Consider the following 21,484-nt stretch of genomic DNA (forward strand, 5'->3'; position numbering starts at 1 on the left):
GTGAATATTTCTTGAAGCAGACCTTTGAAAAATTTCGAATTGAAACCTTGGAGAATTTTCTGAAAAAATTCTTGCAAGAATTTTTGGAAGAAATCATTGGAAGGAATTAAACGTAAGCCTGGCGGTTGAAAACCATTTTCAGGTCAAGGAATATAAAAACATTTACTGAACTATCATTTGTGGGATTCTCTGTAGTCATTGGAGAAATTTCTATGATCACTTCTGTTTTAAGACCAAACAAGGAATTCTAGGAAGATTTTTTGGAAGAATTCATAATTTTGTCTAGAGAAAATCTTGCAGAATTCTTGTAGAAGTTTATTAAAAAGTCGTGCAGGAGTTCCTGTAAGAACCATCGGAAGTATCTGGGAACTTTAGAGGAATCTCTGAAGCAATCCATGGAGAAACTTAGGAAGAATCCTTGGAGTCATATCTTTCAATAGTACATTTGAAAGAACACCTGAAGAAACCTTTAGATGAATTTATGAAGGAATACATGGGGTAATGCCTGTAGAAAGAATAAGAATAATACCTGGAGGTATTCTCGGACGAGTTCCAAAATCAATCCTGCAGGAATTTCTGACGAAATTCGTGAAGGATTTCCCTAGAGCATTCTTGGAGGAGTTTTTAAAAAACAATCTTGGCGAATTTGTTGAAGTGTTTATATGATAAGATTCTAAATAAATCTTTGGGGGAATTCCTGAAAGAATCATTCAGTCTGTACAAATCCTTAAATAGTCTTGAGTTATTTTCTGGAGGATTTTCTAAAGAAATTATTGGGAGAGCTCTTGAAAGATTACCAAGATTAATTGGAGCAATTCTTTAAGATATCTTTGGACAAGTTTCTGATGACACTCATGCAGGAATTTCCGTTCGAATCCCTGAAAAGATTTCGGAATGAGAATTTGGTAGAATTTTTGCATAGTTGGAGGAAATAATTAAGGTATTCTTGGTGGAATTTTTCAAGGGATTCTTGAAGAAACATGCAGATTTTTTTAAGAAAAACTCATGAACTAATCCCTGGAGGAATTTCTTCAGAAATCTATCGAGAAATGTCTAAGGGAATCCTTGGAGAAATTCCAAGAGAAATCCTTGAATAGACGTAAAAACTTGAAGTATTTTTATGCAAAGTACGTTTAATTGGCAAATTGAGAGATAAATTTGTGAAAAAATTACCACTTGTTTTGGTGGGATTCGAAACCACGACTCCGTTATCGCTAGTCCGGCGCTTTAACCAACTAAGTTATAAAACAAGTTACAACTCTGCAGAATAGAAAGTCAAACTGGATTCGAAGCACCACCCTAAACCGGGTCCGTCTTTCACAACTTTATCTCTCTTTCGGCTCTTAGATGCCAATCTCCCGCACTCTCTACGAACAACAAGTGTGCGCGTATTGTTTTTAGAATGTTGATATTGAAGCTTGACTGACACATACTTCGTCACCAACCATATGATCGGTGCGAACCCATGGAGAAATTCTTGAAGTAATTTTTAAAAGAATAAATGTAGAGATTTCTGAAAAATTCTTGAAGGAGTTCTTGAGAGAATTCCTAACGAAATCTACAATATTCTATATTATGTTAAGAGGATTGAAGATGATTTTCACTACCGTACATTTAATTATTTGTTATCTGTCCATTCTCAACTCTCTAGTAGAACGACTTCCTAAATCCATGACCTACCAAGCTGTTCAGATATAGTGGAATCGTTGGAAGAGTTCCTGGAGTAATCCTTGGAGGATTCCCTTAGCAGCTTTAGAAGATTTTACGAAGAATCTGTGGAACAATTTTTAAGCTTATTCATCGGAGGAATTTTTCAAAAAAAAATCTGGAGGAATCTCTAAAAATTTTCGTTGAAGATTTTATGGTGAAATTTTGGAAGCCATTCGTGAAACAATCCTATGAGATAATACTGAAGGAATTCTTTGAAAAAATTATGAAAGAGTCCTTGAAAGAATCCCCGACAGAGTTGCTCTGGAATATTTTCTGCCAGAAGTCACCGGAAGCGAAGGTCTTCCTGAAGAAATTATGAAGACCTTACTAAAGAAGTGCTTGAAGAAATTTATAAAAGGAATTTCTGAAGGAACTTTGTAGGAAAATCAACAAAAATCTCTTTTAGGACTCTTGGAGAAATATGCGAATGTTTGCCTGAAGCATAATCAGAACGAATTCAAATAGGATTCATAGAATAAACTCGCGGAGATATCCCTGGAGGACCCTCGAGTGAAATCCCTAGAATAGCTACTAGAGACAGGGATGGGACCATTCATTTGCAAAGAGTTACATTCACTTGCAATTATCTCAGTGCAGAAGCACGCTATCGAAAAACAATGTATGGATGAATTTAACCATGTAGTTTTATCTGAAAGTTTGCCGAATAACATTGGGGTCGCACACGCATACCAAAGTCGTGAGCGAGCTGTGAAGGCAACTCTCCACGTACATTCACGCCGTGGAGAGTTGCATCTGCTGCCTTCTGTTGACTTAACTATTGATTCCACGCTAATATATTCTTCTACAAAGTTTCAGGTAAAACAAAAATGAAAAAGTGTTCCATAAATTGATTTTTGCTGCGATGTTTCTGAAGCGAGTTAATAGCAAGTGAATGTAAATGATCCCATCCTTGACTAGAGATATACTTTGAAAATCTTTGACGACCTCACATAATATATGAACAATCTCTAAAACATGTGCAAAATCCTGTATTGAAAATACGCACCAGCACCGCATGGTTCAATAACACACAAAAATGTCTACCGTTTGAGAGCCGTATGAGTTCTCAAAAACTTCACTCAAGACCCGGCCTTTCGACCCAAGTAACCAAAAGTGCAATTATGAGCTGTACTTTATGTGTACTTTATGTGCTAAGGAGCTTGTTAGAGGTTGCTCTCCTTCTGAGCAGCATAACTTTTGAAACTTGAAAGTTCACATCAGGAAGTCGGATAGCCTGCTAAGCAGCTTCTGATGGAACTTCCTCAAACCAAAATGTGTCTCTCAAAAATGTATCAAAACAATGCAACAAAACAGCATAACAAGCAAAATTAAACAAAAATGTGCCTTTGAGATCCATCGCAGCCTGTGGTTTGCATGTTCTGCGACTTACTTTACACATGCTTATATACATAACACTCCTAGGTAGATTTGAAACGGGTACTCCCGCATGATAACCTGCTGCCGCTACATGCTTGATATGGTTAAGTTATTTTCGCTATTATACAAAGCTGTTTTATGACAAAAAAAAAATGCTTCCTTAGAACATCAAGCTACTGAAATGGACTGCTTGGAACTTGAAAGTTCAAACAAAGTCCCGAGTAGCATCTTGAGCAGCTTTCAAGTTCCACGAAGTTCAGAAAAAGTTCAGAAAGGAACTTTCTGGCTGCTTAAGAAGCTAACTATAGGCCATGCTGGAACTTCACATATAAGCTTTAGTAAGGCTCATTGTTAGCTGATTAAGAGGCCAGAAAGTTTCATTGGGAACTTCTTTTTAAATTCGTGGAACATGAAAGTGCATTTTGTCATCGGAAGCGGAACATTTCGTTACTTGGGTAGAATGTCAGGATTATGCAGTCTAACACATCAAAATGCTGTATTTTAAATGCATATTATCACCATGTAGCAGTGGAAATATGTACCTAATATCACACCATTTGAGAAATTCAAGACTTCTGAACAACTTTTCCGAAGACAAAAACTTTGAAGGATATCTGGACCATGAAACAAAACATCTAAAAGCTAGATCGAGACTGATACCGGTGCCATGATCAACTTTTCCAAACAAGAAAATGATTGTATGTCTAGTTGTATGTGGGGGAAATCGGCGCATAATGGACACCCAGGGCGAAATGGACACCCATGTTTTTGCCGAAACCGTTGATTTTTATGTTAATCTTTTGATGCATAAGTGTTAAGGAACAAGTCATTGACCTATTTTTCAAAAGTTCCATTTATATCATATTCTGATTTATCGACCGTATTCTATTAATAACTTGATGATTTTGTGGCTATATCGGTCTTTTTCTACTCAGAGTATAAGGGGGCTGAGATCAAAATGGATAATGAAATGATAGATATGATAGTATTCGCTAGGTTGCGAACAAGTATCAAATCGCTTGGAACATGACTAGATGCAAAAATTGACTGAAAAGATTTGATTGAAGCGAAAACGACTGAAGAAAAGAGCGCCTTTGAAAGGCCCTGAAACACTCCTGGAAACCAAATGGGACCCACTCAACTCCCTAGAACACCCCTGGAACGACCCTGAAATCCTTTGAAACCCCCTAGAACGCCCTGAAATACCTCTGGAACACCTCTGGAACGCCCTTGAAACCTATTGAAAACTCCTGAAACCTTCCTGAAGCCCTCTGGAGCACCCCTGGATCATCCCTGGAGCGCCCTCTAAACCCCACGAAATGCACGGTGAGGTAAAGTGAAAAAAAAAATCTGGCAGTCATGCTAACATCGTATGTTATGCCAGTGTTCAACAATTGAATCCTAGATGCATAATGATAGTGTGATAAGAAAAATATTTTTTTCAAATTAAATTACAATGAAAATGTTTATTTCATCAATGTTTAACTGTTAAGAACATCCTTCCAGTTCTTCTAACCATGGTGTGACTTTGATATTTGTGGTCAATTTGCCAGCAAAGCTTATTTCGTAACATTTTTTTTTTAATTAATCATTAATCTTAAGAATTGTGCAGCTTTCGTGTCATCAGCGGTACAAAATTTGTAATCGATATTTTTGACGTAAAATTTGTGTAATTTTGTAACTTAATTGGGACAATATCGTTACACATATGATGTATACGCATCTACATCATACGTTTACATTCAGCGAAAATTACTTAAGTTAGATTTATAGTAACATTTTCAGAAACTGTTCAACATTTGAATAGTGTTCACCAATTTCATGTGGTGTCAAATCCTTGGAAAATTCCGGAAGACCTGAAAAACAACACAAACATTGATCTGCAGTCCTGCAAATGAGAACCTCTGTCCATCGCTGTTGCGTCATGGAAACGGTTCACCATCAGCATCAAGATAGGAGCATAACGATAATAATCCTTTTGTTTCCCCGTTCGGCACTCCCGCTTCCTTACCTTTCTTTCAGTGTGTACGCGAGATTTTATGATTCCGTGAAAGAACGGTACGGATTCCCTTAGAAGTTCTTTCTCGCGCATACACGTTTCTTCGAGAAAAGAGCTCGTCGGTCGGGACGAGATCATCATATTCAAAGCGTATAATTTTTGATTATAGGGTAAGTGCTCCAATTATGGCTATAGTACCAATTATTCGCCATAGTTGATTTTCACCCTTTAACGATGTAAATCAACAAGAAAAAAATATGGACTACAGATCACGTACACAAAATATGGTTGCACTCATTTAAACTCCACATTTTGCTCAAATTATGGTAGGAATAAATCATTTTCCTTAAAATTTCGGCTTCCTTGCACCCTTTTTCGCCATAGTGTACCAGTTATGGCTAATCCCATAAGGAATGCATGCAAATAGTGCGAAAAGGAACCGAAGTTAACAAATGTAACCATAACTGGTACAGGGTTCCTATCATTGGCACACGCTTTAATAAATACTGAAAGTAGTTTTGGCTCCGTTTCTATATTTTTCCTGTAAAGTATGCTAGCTCAGCTATCTTTTAACATATTGGTGACATTCGTTGGTCTTCTTGTTATTTTTATACAAATAGTTTTGCTTAAGTAGTGCCATAATTGGTACACTTACCCTACCTGCTCCCTTTCCTGACACTCTTACGAACGGACGGACGAGATTCTTACATATTGGAAGCCCATATAAAGATGAGAGGGAGGATGGTTCTCCGACGATGGTGCCTCTAATAAACTTCCTCAGAACAAAAATGTGGTGCGGCCCTTCCTGTTGTTCGAGCGAGGATCGTGAAATTAAGATTGAGGTAAATATTTACACGTTTCGAAGCACTCTTGGCTCGAGAAAATGGTACAATGCTATAGGAAGCCTGCCATCGAGAAGGAAGAATTCATTCTGAATTCTGCTCATTTTGTCCTTCTCGGTGGCACACGTTTCCTTTTCTCGGGGTGCTGAATGGTGTTCACGGGGGGATTATTAAATTTTGCGCCTTGAGTTTCGAATGCGAAAGATTAAAAGCGAAATTGTGTGCTTTGTGAATTATTATCATTAGGAACGAGGGCGATGAGGGCCTCGCTGCTTGGTGGTGTGGTAGAATTTACGAGGTTGGCCAAAATGATTGGAACAGGATCGTTTTTTTTTAGCTTGGCGTAATTAGTGGATTATTTAGGATTTGACTTTAAGTAAAAGTCTTCAACTTTTAAGATAATTTGAATTTTTCATTTCCTTTTCAGTCGTTCTTACTTACTACAAGATATTTATTGATTTGAAGACTACTAGAGCCACGGTTTTGAAAGCAACCTTCAATGTGAATCGAATGTTTGGAAATACTGTTGTGGGAAACATGAGAACTACTTCAACAAACTGTGAGAATCTATCCCCGGAAAAGTAATCAGAGCAGCACAAATGAAATGAGTTGTTGCAGATAACGACAGAACACGGTTTTCCGACGAAACTTATTTTAGGCTGGTTTGCGCAACGCTTGATGGATCGAAATCAAGTGCACTGATTGCAAAGCTCTGTTTAATAACAAGCAAGTTTAGCTTCTTCAAAAACCTATGAAAAATTGTTAGAAGAATAGCAGAAGACATTCAAGTGCAAGGATGGGAACACTCTCGTTCAAAGAGTTACACTCACTAGCTATTCTCTCAGTTCAGAGGTGTGCTATCAAAAAACAGAGAATGGAGGACTTTTACCTGGTAATTTTATCTAGAAGATTGACTTTGATATGAGCGTCATTTACTTTGTTCAGCAAACTTTTAGATAAAACTACAAGATAAAAGTCCTCCATACACTTTTTTTGATAGCATGCTTCAGAACCGAGAAAATAGCAAGTGACTGTAACTCTTTCCAAGTGAGTGTTCCCATCCCTGTTCATGTGAAGGTCAAAGAAAACAATCGAAAATAAATCACATGAATAAAAAAAAATGTTGAAGTTTCTAACGGATCTTTGACATTTTTGTCTAAAATTCAGGATAAAGTTTCAGCAAATATCCGAAATTAGGGCGTAGCCAGCTTTTCGGTTAGAGGTAGTGAGCGCCGTTTGCTATTTTTAGTTCTTTCATGCCTAAATGGAGTTTCTTTAGTAACTCCAAAACAGAATTTCTCCATGATGTTTTCTATCTTTTTTTTTCTTTTTTTCACTATTCCCTTTTTACTTTTCGAATCAATAGAAATTCATGGAGTTCCCTTAGAATTCTCGAAAGTATTTTCTTGAAAGCCATGCGACTATCATTGGAGAAAACCTTTGAGGTAACCCTGTAAGAATTCCTGAAGGGTATTCCTAGTAAAGTTTTTGAAGAACTTCCTGGAGGTATTCACGAATAACTCTCAAATAATAGAAAAATTCTTGAATTCCAAGAAATTCCAATCGCTGGAATGTTTTCAAAAAGAAATTTGGTGGAGCGGACCTGGTGTGATGGTAAGAACACTTGACTATCACGCTGAGGACCTGGGATCGAATCCCACTCCCGACAAACTCGAAAAATGTGAGTTCTTCCTTCGGAAGAAAAGTAAAACGTGGGTCCCGAGATGACCTATCCTAGGGCTAAAAATCTCGTTAATACAGATAAAATAAAAAAAAAAGAAATTTTTGAAGGAATTCAAGAACGATTTCCCTTAGAAATTCCAGGTGACTTCCCTAGAGGAATTCTGGGAGATATCCCTGAGAGAATTCCGAAAGAGCCTTTCCTGGGTGAATTTATGAAGGATCTACTGAAGAAATGTCTGAAATAATCTCTGGAGGAATTATTGTAAGAGTTACAGATGAAATCCTTGAGTAAGCTTCTCAAGAGACTGCAAGAAAATTTTCAGACTTATTGGAGAAATTCCAAGAGACAAATGTTTTCACAAATTCCTGAAGGAAATGCCAGGAGAAATTCCCGAAGGAATCCTAGGATACATAAGTTCTAAAACAATCGCTGGAGGAAACCCCTCGAGGCATTCCCGGGGGACTTTCTGAAGTAATCCGTTGACAAATTTTTGGAAGGATCGGTGAAAGGCTTTAGAAAGGAACACTCTCGAAACATCCCTGAATAAACTTCTAGATCTCTGGAGGAGTTCCTGAAAAATCCATGGATAACAGCTTCAAGGATTTCTTGATGATAAAAAAAATCTGAGGATATAATCCTGACAGAATCGCAGAACAAATTTCTGGAAAAAAAACCCCTTCGTAGGATCTACTGGTGGTATTCTTAAAGGAATTCATGAATGGATTCCTGAACAAATCCATGATGAACTCCTAAAGCATTTCCTGGATGATTTCTTGCAAAATTTCCGGTATGCATCCCTGTAAAATGATCCTAAAGAATTGCAATAGAAATCGCTGGAGGAATTCTTGGAAATGTTTGTATTAATATTTAAAAAAAAACCGCAGGTATTCCTGTAGGCTTCCCTGGAAATTCTAGGGTGTATCCCTGGAAAACACGAAGAAACCATTGAATAAATTTTAAAGGAGCTGTCGAGAGTGATTTTTTGGAGGAGACAAAAGAAGAATTCTTGGAGGAATTCCCGGAGAAATCGCTGGAGAAATTCCTGGATGAATCCCTGCAGGAATGTCTTGAGGAATACATGAAGAAATTCCCGAAGGAAATTCTGGAGAAAGTCCTGAGAGAACTGCCTGAAGAAATTCCTGAGGCGATTTCTGGACAAATTCCTGGCGAACTCCCTGGAGAGATTCCTGGAGAAATCCCAAGAGGAATCCATGGAGGTATTCCAAGATGAATTCCCGGAAGAATTCGTAGAGGCAGAGGAATTCTTGTAGTAGACCCTGGAGAAATTCCTAAAGGAATCTCTGGAGAAATTCCTGGATGAAATCCTGGAGGAATCCCTGGACGAATTTCTGGAGGAATCTTTGCCTGAATTCCTGTTGAAGCCCCTAGAGGAATTCCTAGAAGAATTCCTGAAGAAATCCCTGGATTAACTCCTGGAGAAATCTCTGCATTATTTCATGGAGGAATCGCTATAGTAATTTATAGAATAATTCAAGGTGACATTTCTGACAGAATCCCTGGAGGATTTCCTGGAGAATTTCCTGGAACAATTCTTGGTTAAATATCAGGCGGAATTCCTGGGTTAATCACTGAAGGAATCCTTAAGCAATTGCTGAAAGAGACCCTCGATAAAATCCAAAAAAAAAAATGCGTGGAGGAATTCTTGGAGGAATCCCTAGAGAAATCCCTGGAAAAATCGCTACAAGAATCCCTGGAGGAATTCCTAGAGGAAATCCTGGAGGAATGTCTGGAAGAATTCCTGGAAGACCCCTAGGAGGAACCCCTGGAGTAAGCTCTTGAGAAATGCATGGAGAAATTCCCGATGTAATTTCTGGACAAAGTCCTGGAGGAATTACTGAAGGAATTCCTGAATGAATCCATGGAGAAATCCCTGAAGGATTCCATAGAGGTATTCCTGGAGCAGTTTCTGGATGAATTCCTGGCGGAATCCTTGGAGAGATTCCCTGGAGAGAAATCCCTGGGGAAATCCATTGAGGAATTCCATTGAGGAATTCCTAGAGGAATTCCCGGACAAATTTTCTAGAGGAATTCTGGCACGAGTCTCTGGAGGAGTTTCCTTAAGGAAGTCCTTGAGGAATTCCTGGAGAAATTCATGGATGAATTACTGGAGGAATCCCTGGAAGAAATGTCGGAGGAATCCTTGAATGAATTCCGGCAGGAATACCTGAAGGAATCCCTGAAGGAATCCTGGTATGAATCCCTGGAGAAATTTCTGAAGAAATCCCTTGAAGAATACCTGGAGAGATTGTCAGGGGAGTTCCTGGAGGAATCCCTTGAAAATTTATGGAGGAATTCATGGAGAAATTCCTGAAGAAATCCTTGCAGGATTTCCTGGAAAAAATGTGCAGGAATTCCGGGAGTACTTCCTGGATGAGCTTGTGAGGAAGAATGTCTGGAAGAATTTCTGGAGAAATCTCTGGAGCAATCCCTGAAGGCATTTTTGAAGGAATCTCTGAAGGAATGTCTGGAGGACTACTAGGAGGAATGGCTGGAAGAGTTCCTGAAAGAATTGCTGGAAGAATCACTGTTGCAATTCTAGGAGGAATCCATGGAGGTACCTTTAGAGGCATTCCTTATGGAATTTCTGGAGAAATTTCTGAAGAAATCCCTTAAGAAATTCCTTGAGAAATTCCTAGAGGAATTTCTAGATGAATTCCTGGAGGAATCCCTGGATTAATTCCACGAGCAATCATTTGAAAAGTTTTTGAAAAAATTGATGGAGAAATTCCTAGCAGAATTGCTTGGATAATTCCTGGGTGAGTCCTTGAGGAAATTCTGAAACAATTCCTGGGGATTTTTCTGGATGAATCCTTAGAGCCTAGAGGTATTCTTGGAGGAATTTCTGAAGGAATGTCTGGAGGACGTCCTGGAGGACTCCCTGGGAGACTTCCAGGAGGAATTCTTTGAAAAATCACTGTTGCAATTCAATGAAGAATCTTTGGAGGCATCCCCAGAGGAAATCCTAAATGAATCTCAGGAGGAGTTTCTGAAGAAATCCCTTGAGGAGTTCGTGTAGAAATTCCTAGATAAATACGTGGAGGAATGTCTGGATTAATTCCTGGAGGAATTGGAAACAAAATCATCGAGGAATTCGAGGATTCTGTTAAAGAATGCCTGGAGGAATCTTTGGATGAATGCCACGAATAATTATTTGAGGAATGCCTAGAGGAAGACCTGGAGGAATTTTTGGAAGAGTTGTTGGAGGAATGCCTTAAAAAATTCATGGAAGAAATCATCGAGAAATTCCTGAAGGAAACCTTGGAGGAATCTGTGAAGGAATGCCGGGAGGAATTTATGGATGAATGACAAGAATAATTCTTTGAGAAATGCCTAGAGGAAAGCCTGGGAATTCCTGGAGAAATGCTTGAAGGAATCCTTGGAGGAATCCCTGGTGCAATTCTAGGAGGAATCCATGGAGGCATCCCTAGAACAATTCCTAATGGCATGAGTTTTTGAAGAAATCTATGGAAGAAGTACTGAAAAACTCGCAGAAGCAATTCTCGAAAAAATCCTGAAAAAATAGAACCTCCTGGAGCAACCCTTGTAGTAGGAGGTATCTATGGGGTAATTTATAAAAAAAAGAGGAAAAACCTCGAAATCAATCCCAAGAGGAATTCCTGAGGGAATCCCTTATTAATTTCTGGATAAATTCCTGGAGCAGTTCCTGAATGAATTTCAGGAGGAATTCCTAAAGAGTTTCAGGAGAAATCAATGGAAGATTTGTTTGATAAACTCTTGAGCAATATTTGAGAAAATTCCAGAAAGGATTCCCGAGCAAATCCCTGGAAGAATTCCTGAGGGAATCCCTTACAGACTTCCTAGAAGAAGTCTAGGAGGAGTACCTGGAGGAATTCCTGATGAATCCCCAGGAGGTATCCCGGAAACAATCCCTTGAGGCATTTCTTAGGAAATCCCAGGAAAGAATTCTAAACGAATTCCTTGGAAACAAATCTGAAAGGATTTATATCTGCAGTGATTTTTGGACGAACTAATAAAGAAATCCCTGGATGAACTCCTAAGGGATTGTTTGTGAAAAGTTTTGAAGGAATTCCTTGATATTTATTTAATAACCTTTGGCAAAATTTTCGGAAAAAATTCCCGAAACAAATTCATGCAGAAATAATTCAAATAATCACAGATAGAATTATTGGAGCTATTTCTAGCGGAGAAATCCCAGAAGAAATTTCTGAAAGAATATCTGCAAAATATTGAAAAGGATCTCTGGTGACATTCACTTAGGAATCACTGGCGAAATTATTGAAGGAATTCTCAAAAAATGCACTAGAACTTGATAATTTTGGATGAAATTCTAAATTATTAGAATACATTTTTACTTGGGAGCGTTTTACAAAAAAAAAAAAAAACAAAAAATTATAAACGGTGGCAAAATGAGGGAGAGGCAATGGTCAAACCTTCCCTGCCCCCTTTGGCTACGCCCATGTCCGAAACAATCTCTTGAAAATTACCTAAAGAAAGCTCTGTTAAAAATATTTTCGGATATATTGCGCGCAAGCCCCAACATTTTATTCCCACCTTTAGCTTTCCGCGCCGAAGACCCAGCGTCAGATTGGGCGACAATGAAACATGACAGCCGTCGCTGGAAAGTTGGCAATCCTGATATTTGACGACGGTCATTCGCTGTGGGAGTGGATTGTTGTTATGTAAATAAAGCATTTGGCTGAAAATACATGTGTATTGAGTTATTGTTGATAGATTTCTTGCGTCATCTTATTTAGCGAAGCATGGCAAATTTTCAATGCAAAAAGCAATATTCTGTGAAATCTCTCGAAAAACTCCGTGCGAAAAATTGACGAAATTTAAAAAATTATGAGACTTTGTTACTAACATTTAGAGATATTCAGATATTTTTTGACGAATATAGCGATTGTTTTACCAATTCTGCATTTATTTATTGCAAAAATATGTTTTTAAATAATTTTGGATAAATACGAAGAGTGCTGAAAAAATCGAGTTTAGCAACGAGTTACATACAAAATGTAACTCATACAAAATACATACAATACATTTTTTTTTCATAATACAACTTATTTCAGTTGCATAATGAAGCAGTTCGGAAAAGTTGGTCATTATAACACTGAAATGAGTTTAAATTATGATACTGAATTGCATAAAACAGTTTTCTGCAGCGAAGAGAATTGTCAGACAAAAGAGGCACAAAACAAGCAACAAAACAGACGCGGCGATTACTCTTTATCCCAACTGGTAACAGATAATGAAATGATCTCGACATTTTTTGTTGCAGACAGAACGGAAGCTGAATTTGTTGCGTATTTTTCAACTCGTGAATAATCATTTATTACTAACCCAAAATCGAACTTTTTGATGATACATCTTCAGCAACGTTGCAGTGTTTGCCGACTCGAAGTTACTGCTTGAAAATCACAAAGCTAGCCTTAAAAATCTCTAAACTCGTGGTGCGCGATCTTTGTCCTATTCTGTTCAAGTTGGGACAATCCTCTGTCGCATTGAATAGAATGTCGCAACAAATTCAGGTTGCGACATTGTCGTTATTGTTGCGCGATGAATAAATTTTGATTCACTGGTTTTCTGACATCAGTGAACACTGATCAAGTGCCACATGGAAACTGAACGTTCGCCAAGAGTGCCAGAGTGCTTCCTGAATATCATTTTTAAACTTTTAAATTTCCAAAATGAATTCAAAATATTCCTTTTCAATTCCACTGTGCCACAATCATTCCCCTTAATTATCCCGTATTCCCTGAACCCCTTTGGAATCCCCCTCGGTGCCCAGCGAAACAGCCCAAAAAGCAACAAATCAATCGAAATGCTGGCAGCTGTCTGGGACTCAATTTTTTAAATTTATTTCACCCAGTCCGCAGTCGCAGTCAAATTGAATAGTAGGTTCTGTGTGCTGGTGGTTGCATATGGAGCGTGGAATTTGATTCCGCACTTTTTATGCGGGTGCAGGTAATTATGTGCGCGGTGCGTGCGACTTCATTGACGCCCTCATACCATAACTACGGGTTGGTGGTTCATTAGTTTAAATTTTTCGTTTTGTGTATGCATGTTTCGTTTTCGGTTATTAATTGAATAAAATTGAATAAACCGAATAGTGGGGTTTAACCCTAGCACTGATGTTGATGTTTGTTTGTTTGTTTGTTTTATTAACGACCCTTTAATCAGTAATGATCATTCGGGTCGAAATACGAATTCATTAAACATAATAAAATTCAATTACAAATTATTTACTACAGTTCTGTCGTCTTCCTCTTTCGATCCTACGTTCTATCCAGCTAAGCCATGCGTCCGTATCATTGCGATCGGGTTCGGGCTCGGACTCGTCATCATTCCATTGGGTACCGCTCATTTCAAAATCTGGTGTGCACTCTCCTCGTTGCGATTGTTCCACTTTGCGAAAAAATGTCTCGTTTTTATCCTGCTTCTTCCTCGGCGGCGATTCCGTTGTCGCTACGCACGCGGGCTGCTGTACGCGCTGTTGCTGCTCTTTCGGTTTTCTCCTCTTTTTCCCACCGCCGCCGGTTGCGACGTCGTCGATCGATGGCTTGTTCTTCGGTGGCTCGTCCACTGCACTGGAGTAGCGTGAACAGACGTTCGGCTCGTTCAATTTGATTGTATGATTGAGTATCGGGCTATCATCGCCCGCGGGATCGTTTGATGCCGACGGGTTGTCGGGTTTGACTTTGGTGGCCTTTTTATTTTGCACACATGTACTACCGGGGTGCAGTGGTTGAGTACAATGTTTGCATGAGGCTGGTTGATTACGGTATGTAACTAATGTTTCTTCACCTTGTATCGTTACAAACGATCGGATGTGGGTACGAAGTGTCATACGTGCTACACGTACGCCAGAAGAAATATGTTGATATGGGAATGAGGGACCCCAACTCAATTCCTTTACATCATGCACATCGCCGAAATGACGCAAAAAAACCGTCACATCTTCATTGCTCACACTCTCGGAGAGGTCATGAACTTTGACCTCAGTGCAACCGTTGTCAATCACCAACCGTATTCGATGCTTGCTGCCTTGCACCTCCAGCTCATGGCGCCCGTCGTGTTCCTCAACTATTTTTTCAGCCATTGCTTGGTCCACACATTTCACATGCACACACTTCGAAGCATGATTAATCTGCAGGCGCTTCACTTGATTAGGATGTATACCTAGTGTCCGATTAACGAAACCATGAATTTGTTCATAAGTAGGCCGTCGCAGAAAATTTGATAAATCTACTTTAAACGTGTTCTCTCGCGAATTGAGAGCCATCACATTACATTGACGGAGAAGCTTCTCGCAATTGAAAACACGTCCAACCGATACGAAGACTGATCGCAACTGACTGATGTTGAGAATTATATATAATCTCAACAAAGAGTTGAACTCAGAATAAAAAAAATACACAGGCTAAATTAAAATGGCAACACTGTCAATTTTGACAGTTGACAAAGCATCCACACTGATCGTTAACAACTTCCGCAAACCAGACAAGAAATCAGGTCAAGTTGATATCGTTGAAAGCCTTTATTTCATATCATGATTAAATTTTCCAGTTTAACCATCGATGTTTTTTTCTTCAATCTCCAGGAAAAACGACAAATGGATCGCCCGCAAAGGAGCAACTTTCTCGTCTTTCCTATCGTTTCACCTCGGATAAAAGAAGCTCGAAAAAGATCAAAGATCCATCGCATTGATTCGACAGCTTCGGGATAATTGGATGGCTACTTATTGAATTCTTGAGTTCTACTTTTGTGGTTTGTCAAGTCAGCTTTCCGTCGTACTTGAAGCTGTTTTTCTTTAAGCAACAGTCTGTGGATCATTTATCCGGAGAACGATGCCTTCGGCATATCGTTCCCTCGCTAGATGATGGCTCTATTTGCCTAATTTAACCGTGACCCAGCTGTGTACTCTATTAGCACAATTGGTCTTCAGAATTCCTACATATGTGCTATGTAGCTTGGAGATACCACCAACAATCCTAGAGTAGATTAAAGGGAAATGAAATTCGGTCCACACATAAACATGTGTCCCAAACTCGAGCCTTTCGGTCCACGACGATGAATGCGAGGAGGCGTTTCTTTGAACATGCTGCCACCGTTGTTGGAATAGATAGGTATGCCACCACCGCCGGTGTACTAGGGTCGACGCGACGACAACGGAGCCAGCAGTCCCATTCAGAACAACGTACCATAACCTCCTCAATGACGACGTCGGTCCAGCATAATGTGTGGAAGGAAGCGGGTGAAACGCGGCATCGGTGTCGAATGATTTACTACATCATTTATTAAATAATCCTTGAATACTTTATGTGGAAACTCCAACCATTAATTCTGATAAATTCTGGCTCTGCTCTGGCTCTGCTCTGGCTCTGCTCTGGCTCTGCTCTGGCTCTGCTCTGGCTCTGCTCTGGCTCTGCTCTGGCTCTGCTCTGGCTCTGCTCTGGCTCTGCTCTGGCTCTGCTCTGGCTCTGCTCTGGCTCTGCTCTGGCTCTGCTCTGGCTCTGCTCTGGCTCTGCTCTGGCTCTGCTCTGGCTCTGCTCTGGCTCTGCTCTGGCTCTGCTCTGGCTCTGCTCTGGCTCTGCTCTGGCTCTGCTCTGGCTCTGCTCTGGCTCTGCTCTGGCTCTGCTCTGGCTCTGCTCTGGCTCTGCTCTGGCTCTGCTCTGGCTCTGCTCTGGCTCTGCTCTGGCTCTGCTCTGGCTCTGCTCTGGCTCTGCTCTGGCTCTGCTCTGGCTCTGCTCTGGCTCTGCTCTGGCTCTGCTCTGGCTCTGCTCTGGCTCTGCTCTGGCTCTGCTCTGGCTCTGCTCTGGCTCTGCTCTGGCTCTGCTCTGGCTCTGCTCTGGCTCTGCTCTGGCTCTGCTCTGGCTCTGCTCTGGCTCTGCTCTGGCTCTGCTCTGGCTCTGCTCTGGCTCTGCTCTGGCTCTGCTCTGGCTCTGCTCTGGCTCTGCTCTGGCTCTGCTCTGGCTCTGCTCTGGCTCTGCTCTGGCTCTGCTCTGGCTCTGCTCTGGCTCTGCTCTGGCTCTGCTCTGGCTCTGCTCTGGCTCTGCTCTGGCTCTGCTCTGGCTCTGCTCTGGCTCTGCTCTGGCTCTGCTCTGGCTCTGCTCTGGCTCTGCTCTGGCTCTGCTCTGGCTCTGCTTTGGCGCTGCTCTGGCTCTGCTCTGATTTTGCTCTGGCTCTGTTCTGGCTCTGTTCTGACTCTGGTTCTGGCTCTGGCTCTGCTCTGGCTCTGCTCTGGCTCTGGTTCTGGCTCAGGCTCTGCTCTGGCTCTGGCTCTGGCTCTGGTTCTGGCTCAGGCTCTGCTCTGGCTCTGGCTCTGCTCTGCTCTGGCACTGCTCTGGCTCTGGCTCTGTTCCTGGCTCTTGTTCTGCTCTGACTCTGGCTCTGCTCTGGCTATATCATGACCAATACGACCCTTTACCATGACAAATTCTAGGTTAACTGAATTCCACGCCCAAAATTTTCAGAAACGCGTTTTATCTCACCCTCTCTAAACACACACGTCCTCCCTCGTGCTTATGTTGGCGCAGTTGCTTTTTCATTTTTGAGCCTCCTTTCCTTTCAAATGAAAGTACGATGGTGTACCGTTCGTAGTACACCCTTTCTGATTCATTCGCTTTTCATGTGCTTTCATAGAAACGTGTCCACGTGTCCTCCTGCCCGCCTACCTAGTCCTGAATCAGAGATGCCATTCCTATTCTATTTCATCCCATTCGGAAAACGTTTTGTTTGCATTCCTGCTATACCTACTCAAACCAACCGGTGGCTGACTGTTGTTGTTTGTTAGGGCGCCGCCGCCGCCCGTTTCGTTTGGATGTTTTGAAATTGAATTGAAATGAAATTATTCACCTCTCGTGGGTAAGAGGTGGAATGATGAGTACCTGCCGGCCGGCAAACAATTTGTTCAAACTTTGATGGAAATGTGGTGAAATTTGTTCGGGATGTTTTCTCGCTGGATTCCGGTATTGATTTTCCGAAGTCCGAACAGCAGTGTGTTTTCTTTTAGTTTAACAACATATATCTGGTGCTGACTAGTTTGTATCATACATCATGCCCCTTAAAAATAATATGTTAATAATAAGCACATGCTACAGCATGCTGCTTAAGTGTTTACTGAAGCGCAGGAAAGCATGGATCGGGCCGATATGCAGAGGATTCATGAACCACTCAATAGTGCGCCGTACAGTATACGTTCTATAACTGCAACATGTTTACGTTTCACCTACCGAATGAAATTCGATAACTGCAACAACTGACAGACGTCAGAGAACTATTAATCGCTGCAGAATGCAGCCAATGTGCATTCTCGCACTGCAACAAAAGTGTATGCCGAAAACATCACATCACATTAGATTTTGACGGATAGCGGTGCGATAACTGCTAATAACTGGAATTGCACTTAAAATGCATTGCAGTTAAACCATGAGTTAAACCGAGCAAACGTGTGCTGTACAGTAGACGTTCGCTCGATGCAAACGGTTTAACTGCAATGCTTTTTAAGTGCAAGTCCGCTAAGTGCAACAATTTTGTAGTTATCGCACCGCTATCCGTCAAAATCAAATGTCAACAAGGAGCGATGTTTTTCGCATGCACTTTTGTTGCAGTGCGATGTTTTCTGAATGCACATTGGCTGCATTGTGCAGCGACTGACAGTTCTTTGACGTCTGTCAGATGTTGCAGTTATCGAATTTCATTCGGTAAGTGAAACGTTAACATGTTGCAGTTATCGAACGACTACTGTACTAAATTGCACCAGTCAATGCCCAGCATGAGCAATGAATGGGAAGGGGAGGATCACTTCGAGAGTAACAGCTTGGTTCATCACGATCAAGTACAGTAGACGTTCGATAACTGCTACATTTTACTTAGCGAATGAAAATTGATAACAGTGCAACAACTGACGTACGTAATGGAACTGTCAATTATAGAATGCAGTCAATGTGCTTTTGAAAAACATCGCACTGCACCAAAAGTGCATGCGAAACACATCGAAACACTGTTGACGTTTTAGTTTGACGAATAGCAAAACTGTTGTCCTTAGTGAACGTTCAGTTAAAAAGCATTACATTTCAAGCGTTTGTACCGACAGGCCGTCTTCTGTATTGAGTTAACATGTCATGAAATGTAGACTTCAAGACAGAGTTCTGCAGAGATTGTGAACTTATAGGTCATCCAAACTATAGCGCGATAATGACGACCTGTTCCATAGATTCCACTTTTTTCGAATTTCCAAGTTGACAAAAACATGGTGCTCAAATTCTTGTTCAAACCCACAAACAACCACTTCACTGCAATACGGGCTTCCATCTCATTATACGGAGTCGAAATTTATTTGACGGTAGCTAAATGGCTCATATTAATCGTCGTGAATAATTCATAGTTGGAAAAGGTTTTCCATCTCCGTTCACCCATCATCAACATCATGTTACATGCCGTGCCGAACCTTCCCGGAACATTCCGGCGCTCCCATCAGTCCGCAAGTGTTCTCACTACATTCGGCAGTGTGGAAACACGGAGATAAATTAGACGCATTCGTAGGAAAGCGCCTACCTTTGCATAAAACATTCACAACGTGTTGTTCCTGTCACTCCCTCCCGGTGCGGTGGTGATGTAAGACAAGACAAACGCTTGCGTTGAGCCTGCTAGAACAAACTATTTTTATGAGACAAGCTTACGAATAGTGAGAGCTGAGTTGGGTTGTGTAGCGACACTAGGGTGAATTAAGTTTCCTCATCGTCCTATGATGTAACCGCGTGAGGAAGACTGGCAACTCTGCTGTCACCTAGGTGTCAAATGCAGCCAGCGTTCAGTAAGTGCGAATGCTTAAGCTACAATGCTATTGAAGTGTAAAGTTCACTAAGTGCAACTTAGTAATTATCATACAGTAGACGTTCGATAACTGCAACATGTTTACGTTTCACTTACCGAAAGGAATTCGATAACTGCAACAACTGACAGACGTCAAAGAACTGTCACTCACTGCAGAATGCAGCCAATGTGCATTCAGAAAACATCGCACTGCAACAAAAGTGCATGCGAAAAACATCGCATCACTGTTGACATTTCATTTTAACGGATAGCGGTGCGATAGCTGCAAAGTTGTTGCACTTAGCGGACTTGCACTTAAAAAGCATTGCAGTTAAACAGTTTGCACCAAGTGAACGTCTACTGTATTCCTATCTGTTAAATTTGTGTCAAACGATATGTCACCAGCTATGTAGTTTGGCTACCCCACGATAATTTTGAAAATTTGATTTTAGCCCGAAATCAGTCGTATATCAAGTGCATTCAGGAAATGAAGTTATCAATCCTCTAGCACTGCAATCTTCGCCGGCGGCAATCCCAAACCTAAACAGCCATAAATTATTCACTCAGGAACAACAGCATTTTCCACTTCGTCATTTTTCCCGAGAATCCATCGTCCGTCGTCGGAGCCGTCGAAACAAAACAAAGGAGCAGCGAGAGAAAAATGAGTGTTTTGCGGGATGGAAAACAAAACAATCGTGTTGCTGTATACGTAGCTAAAACAATCGCGTACAGGTAAAGTAGAACTTTGATAAGTGCAAACCACCTTGGCTTTCAATCTACATATCCAATATTTGCAACAGTTTTGTGGTACAGTATAGCCCGCTTGGTGTGAACGCATTACCTGCAATGACTTTTAACTGAAAATTCGCTAAGTGCAACAGTTTTGCTGCTATCGCATCGCTATCCGTCAAAATACAGTAGTTGTTCGATAAGTGCAACATATTTACGTTTCACTTACCGAATGAAATTCGATAACTGCAACAATTGACAGACATCACATAACTGTCAGTTGCTGCAGAATGCAACAAATATGCATACGAAAAACATCGCACTGCAACAAAAGAGCATCCGAGGCTGTTGATATCTAATTTTGACGGATAGTGGTGTGATATCTGCAACATTGTTGCTCTTAGCGGTCTTGCAATTAAAAAGCATTGCAGTTAAAGCGTTTGTACCAAGCGAACGTCTCCTGCACGTAAACGTAAACGTAAACATCTTGCAGTAATCGAACGACTACCAAGACGACTACTTCACGATCATAACATCAACTGACAACTAATTGACGTCTGCCAATCAACGCCTTCATGTTGCACTTATCGATCGCTTACCGTATCCGATTTCAGATTTTCAAATGGTTTCCCAAGTTCCGAAATTTGTAATCTCGATTTACCCTTGTCATCCCTTCTTCCGCACGATTTCATGGTCACGTGGGTCGCATGTTTGAAACAAAATACAAAACAAAAGTATACAACTAGAGGTACATAGCTGGAAAGATAATTTTACGGGCGGCCTACCTGTCGTCCCCGCAGCTGGCACAGCCACCATCCCTTGAGGTCGCTGGTGTCCGTTTCGATGACGGTCAGAATGTCGCCCTTGCGGAAGGCCAGCTCGTCGGTGCTCTCGGCGATGTTATCGTAGATGGCTTTGGCGAGGATTTTCTGCAAAACAAAAACAAAGCAGGCAGGCACGCGCGATTAATGAGATTGGCTTGGCCGGGTGGGCTTAGGGGGGTGGGTAATTACTGTGTAGTGTGTGTATCGGAGTTCAGGTTCAGGGTGTTTTTATTGCTTTTTTTGCTAGAGAGTGCAGGGTACTTAGAATGATTGGATACAGCAGTAAAGGTTGGTTGATGCTATTGATAAGCAACCTACTAGATACGCTCATAGAAAACACAGAAAAATCTTTGGAATAAATGTAATTGGTAACTGAATACACATTTGTTGCAGTGAGTTGGTTTTCAAATACACATTTTGCAGCAACTGACAGTTCTTTAACGTTTGTCAGTTGTTGTAGATACGGAATTTCATTCGAAAAGTGAAACGTAAACATGTT

General features: G+C 40.8%; 1 protein-coding gene across 1 annotated transcript in view; it reads right to left on the reverse strand.

The window, feature by feature from the left end:
- Positions 1-21,484, reverse strand: part of LOC109426568 (breast cancer anti-estrogen resistance protein 1) — a 291,334-nt gene that overhangs the window by 211,635 nt on the left and 58,215 nt on the right. The window contains exon 2 of the mRNA XM_019702100.3: positions 20,947-21,090. Within this exon, the coding sequence (XP_019557645.2) occupies positions 20,947-21,090 (144 nt within the window). The remainder of the gene's footprint in view (positions 1-20,946; positions 21,091-21,484) is intronic.

This window comes from Aedes albopictus, chromosome 2 (assembly GCF_035046485.1).
Source record: "Aedes albopictus strain Foshan chromosome 2, AalbF5, whole genome shotgun sequence".
NCBI classification, from domain to species: Eukaryota; Metazoa; Arthropoda; class Insecta; order Diptera; family Culicidae; genus Aedes; species Aedes albopictus.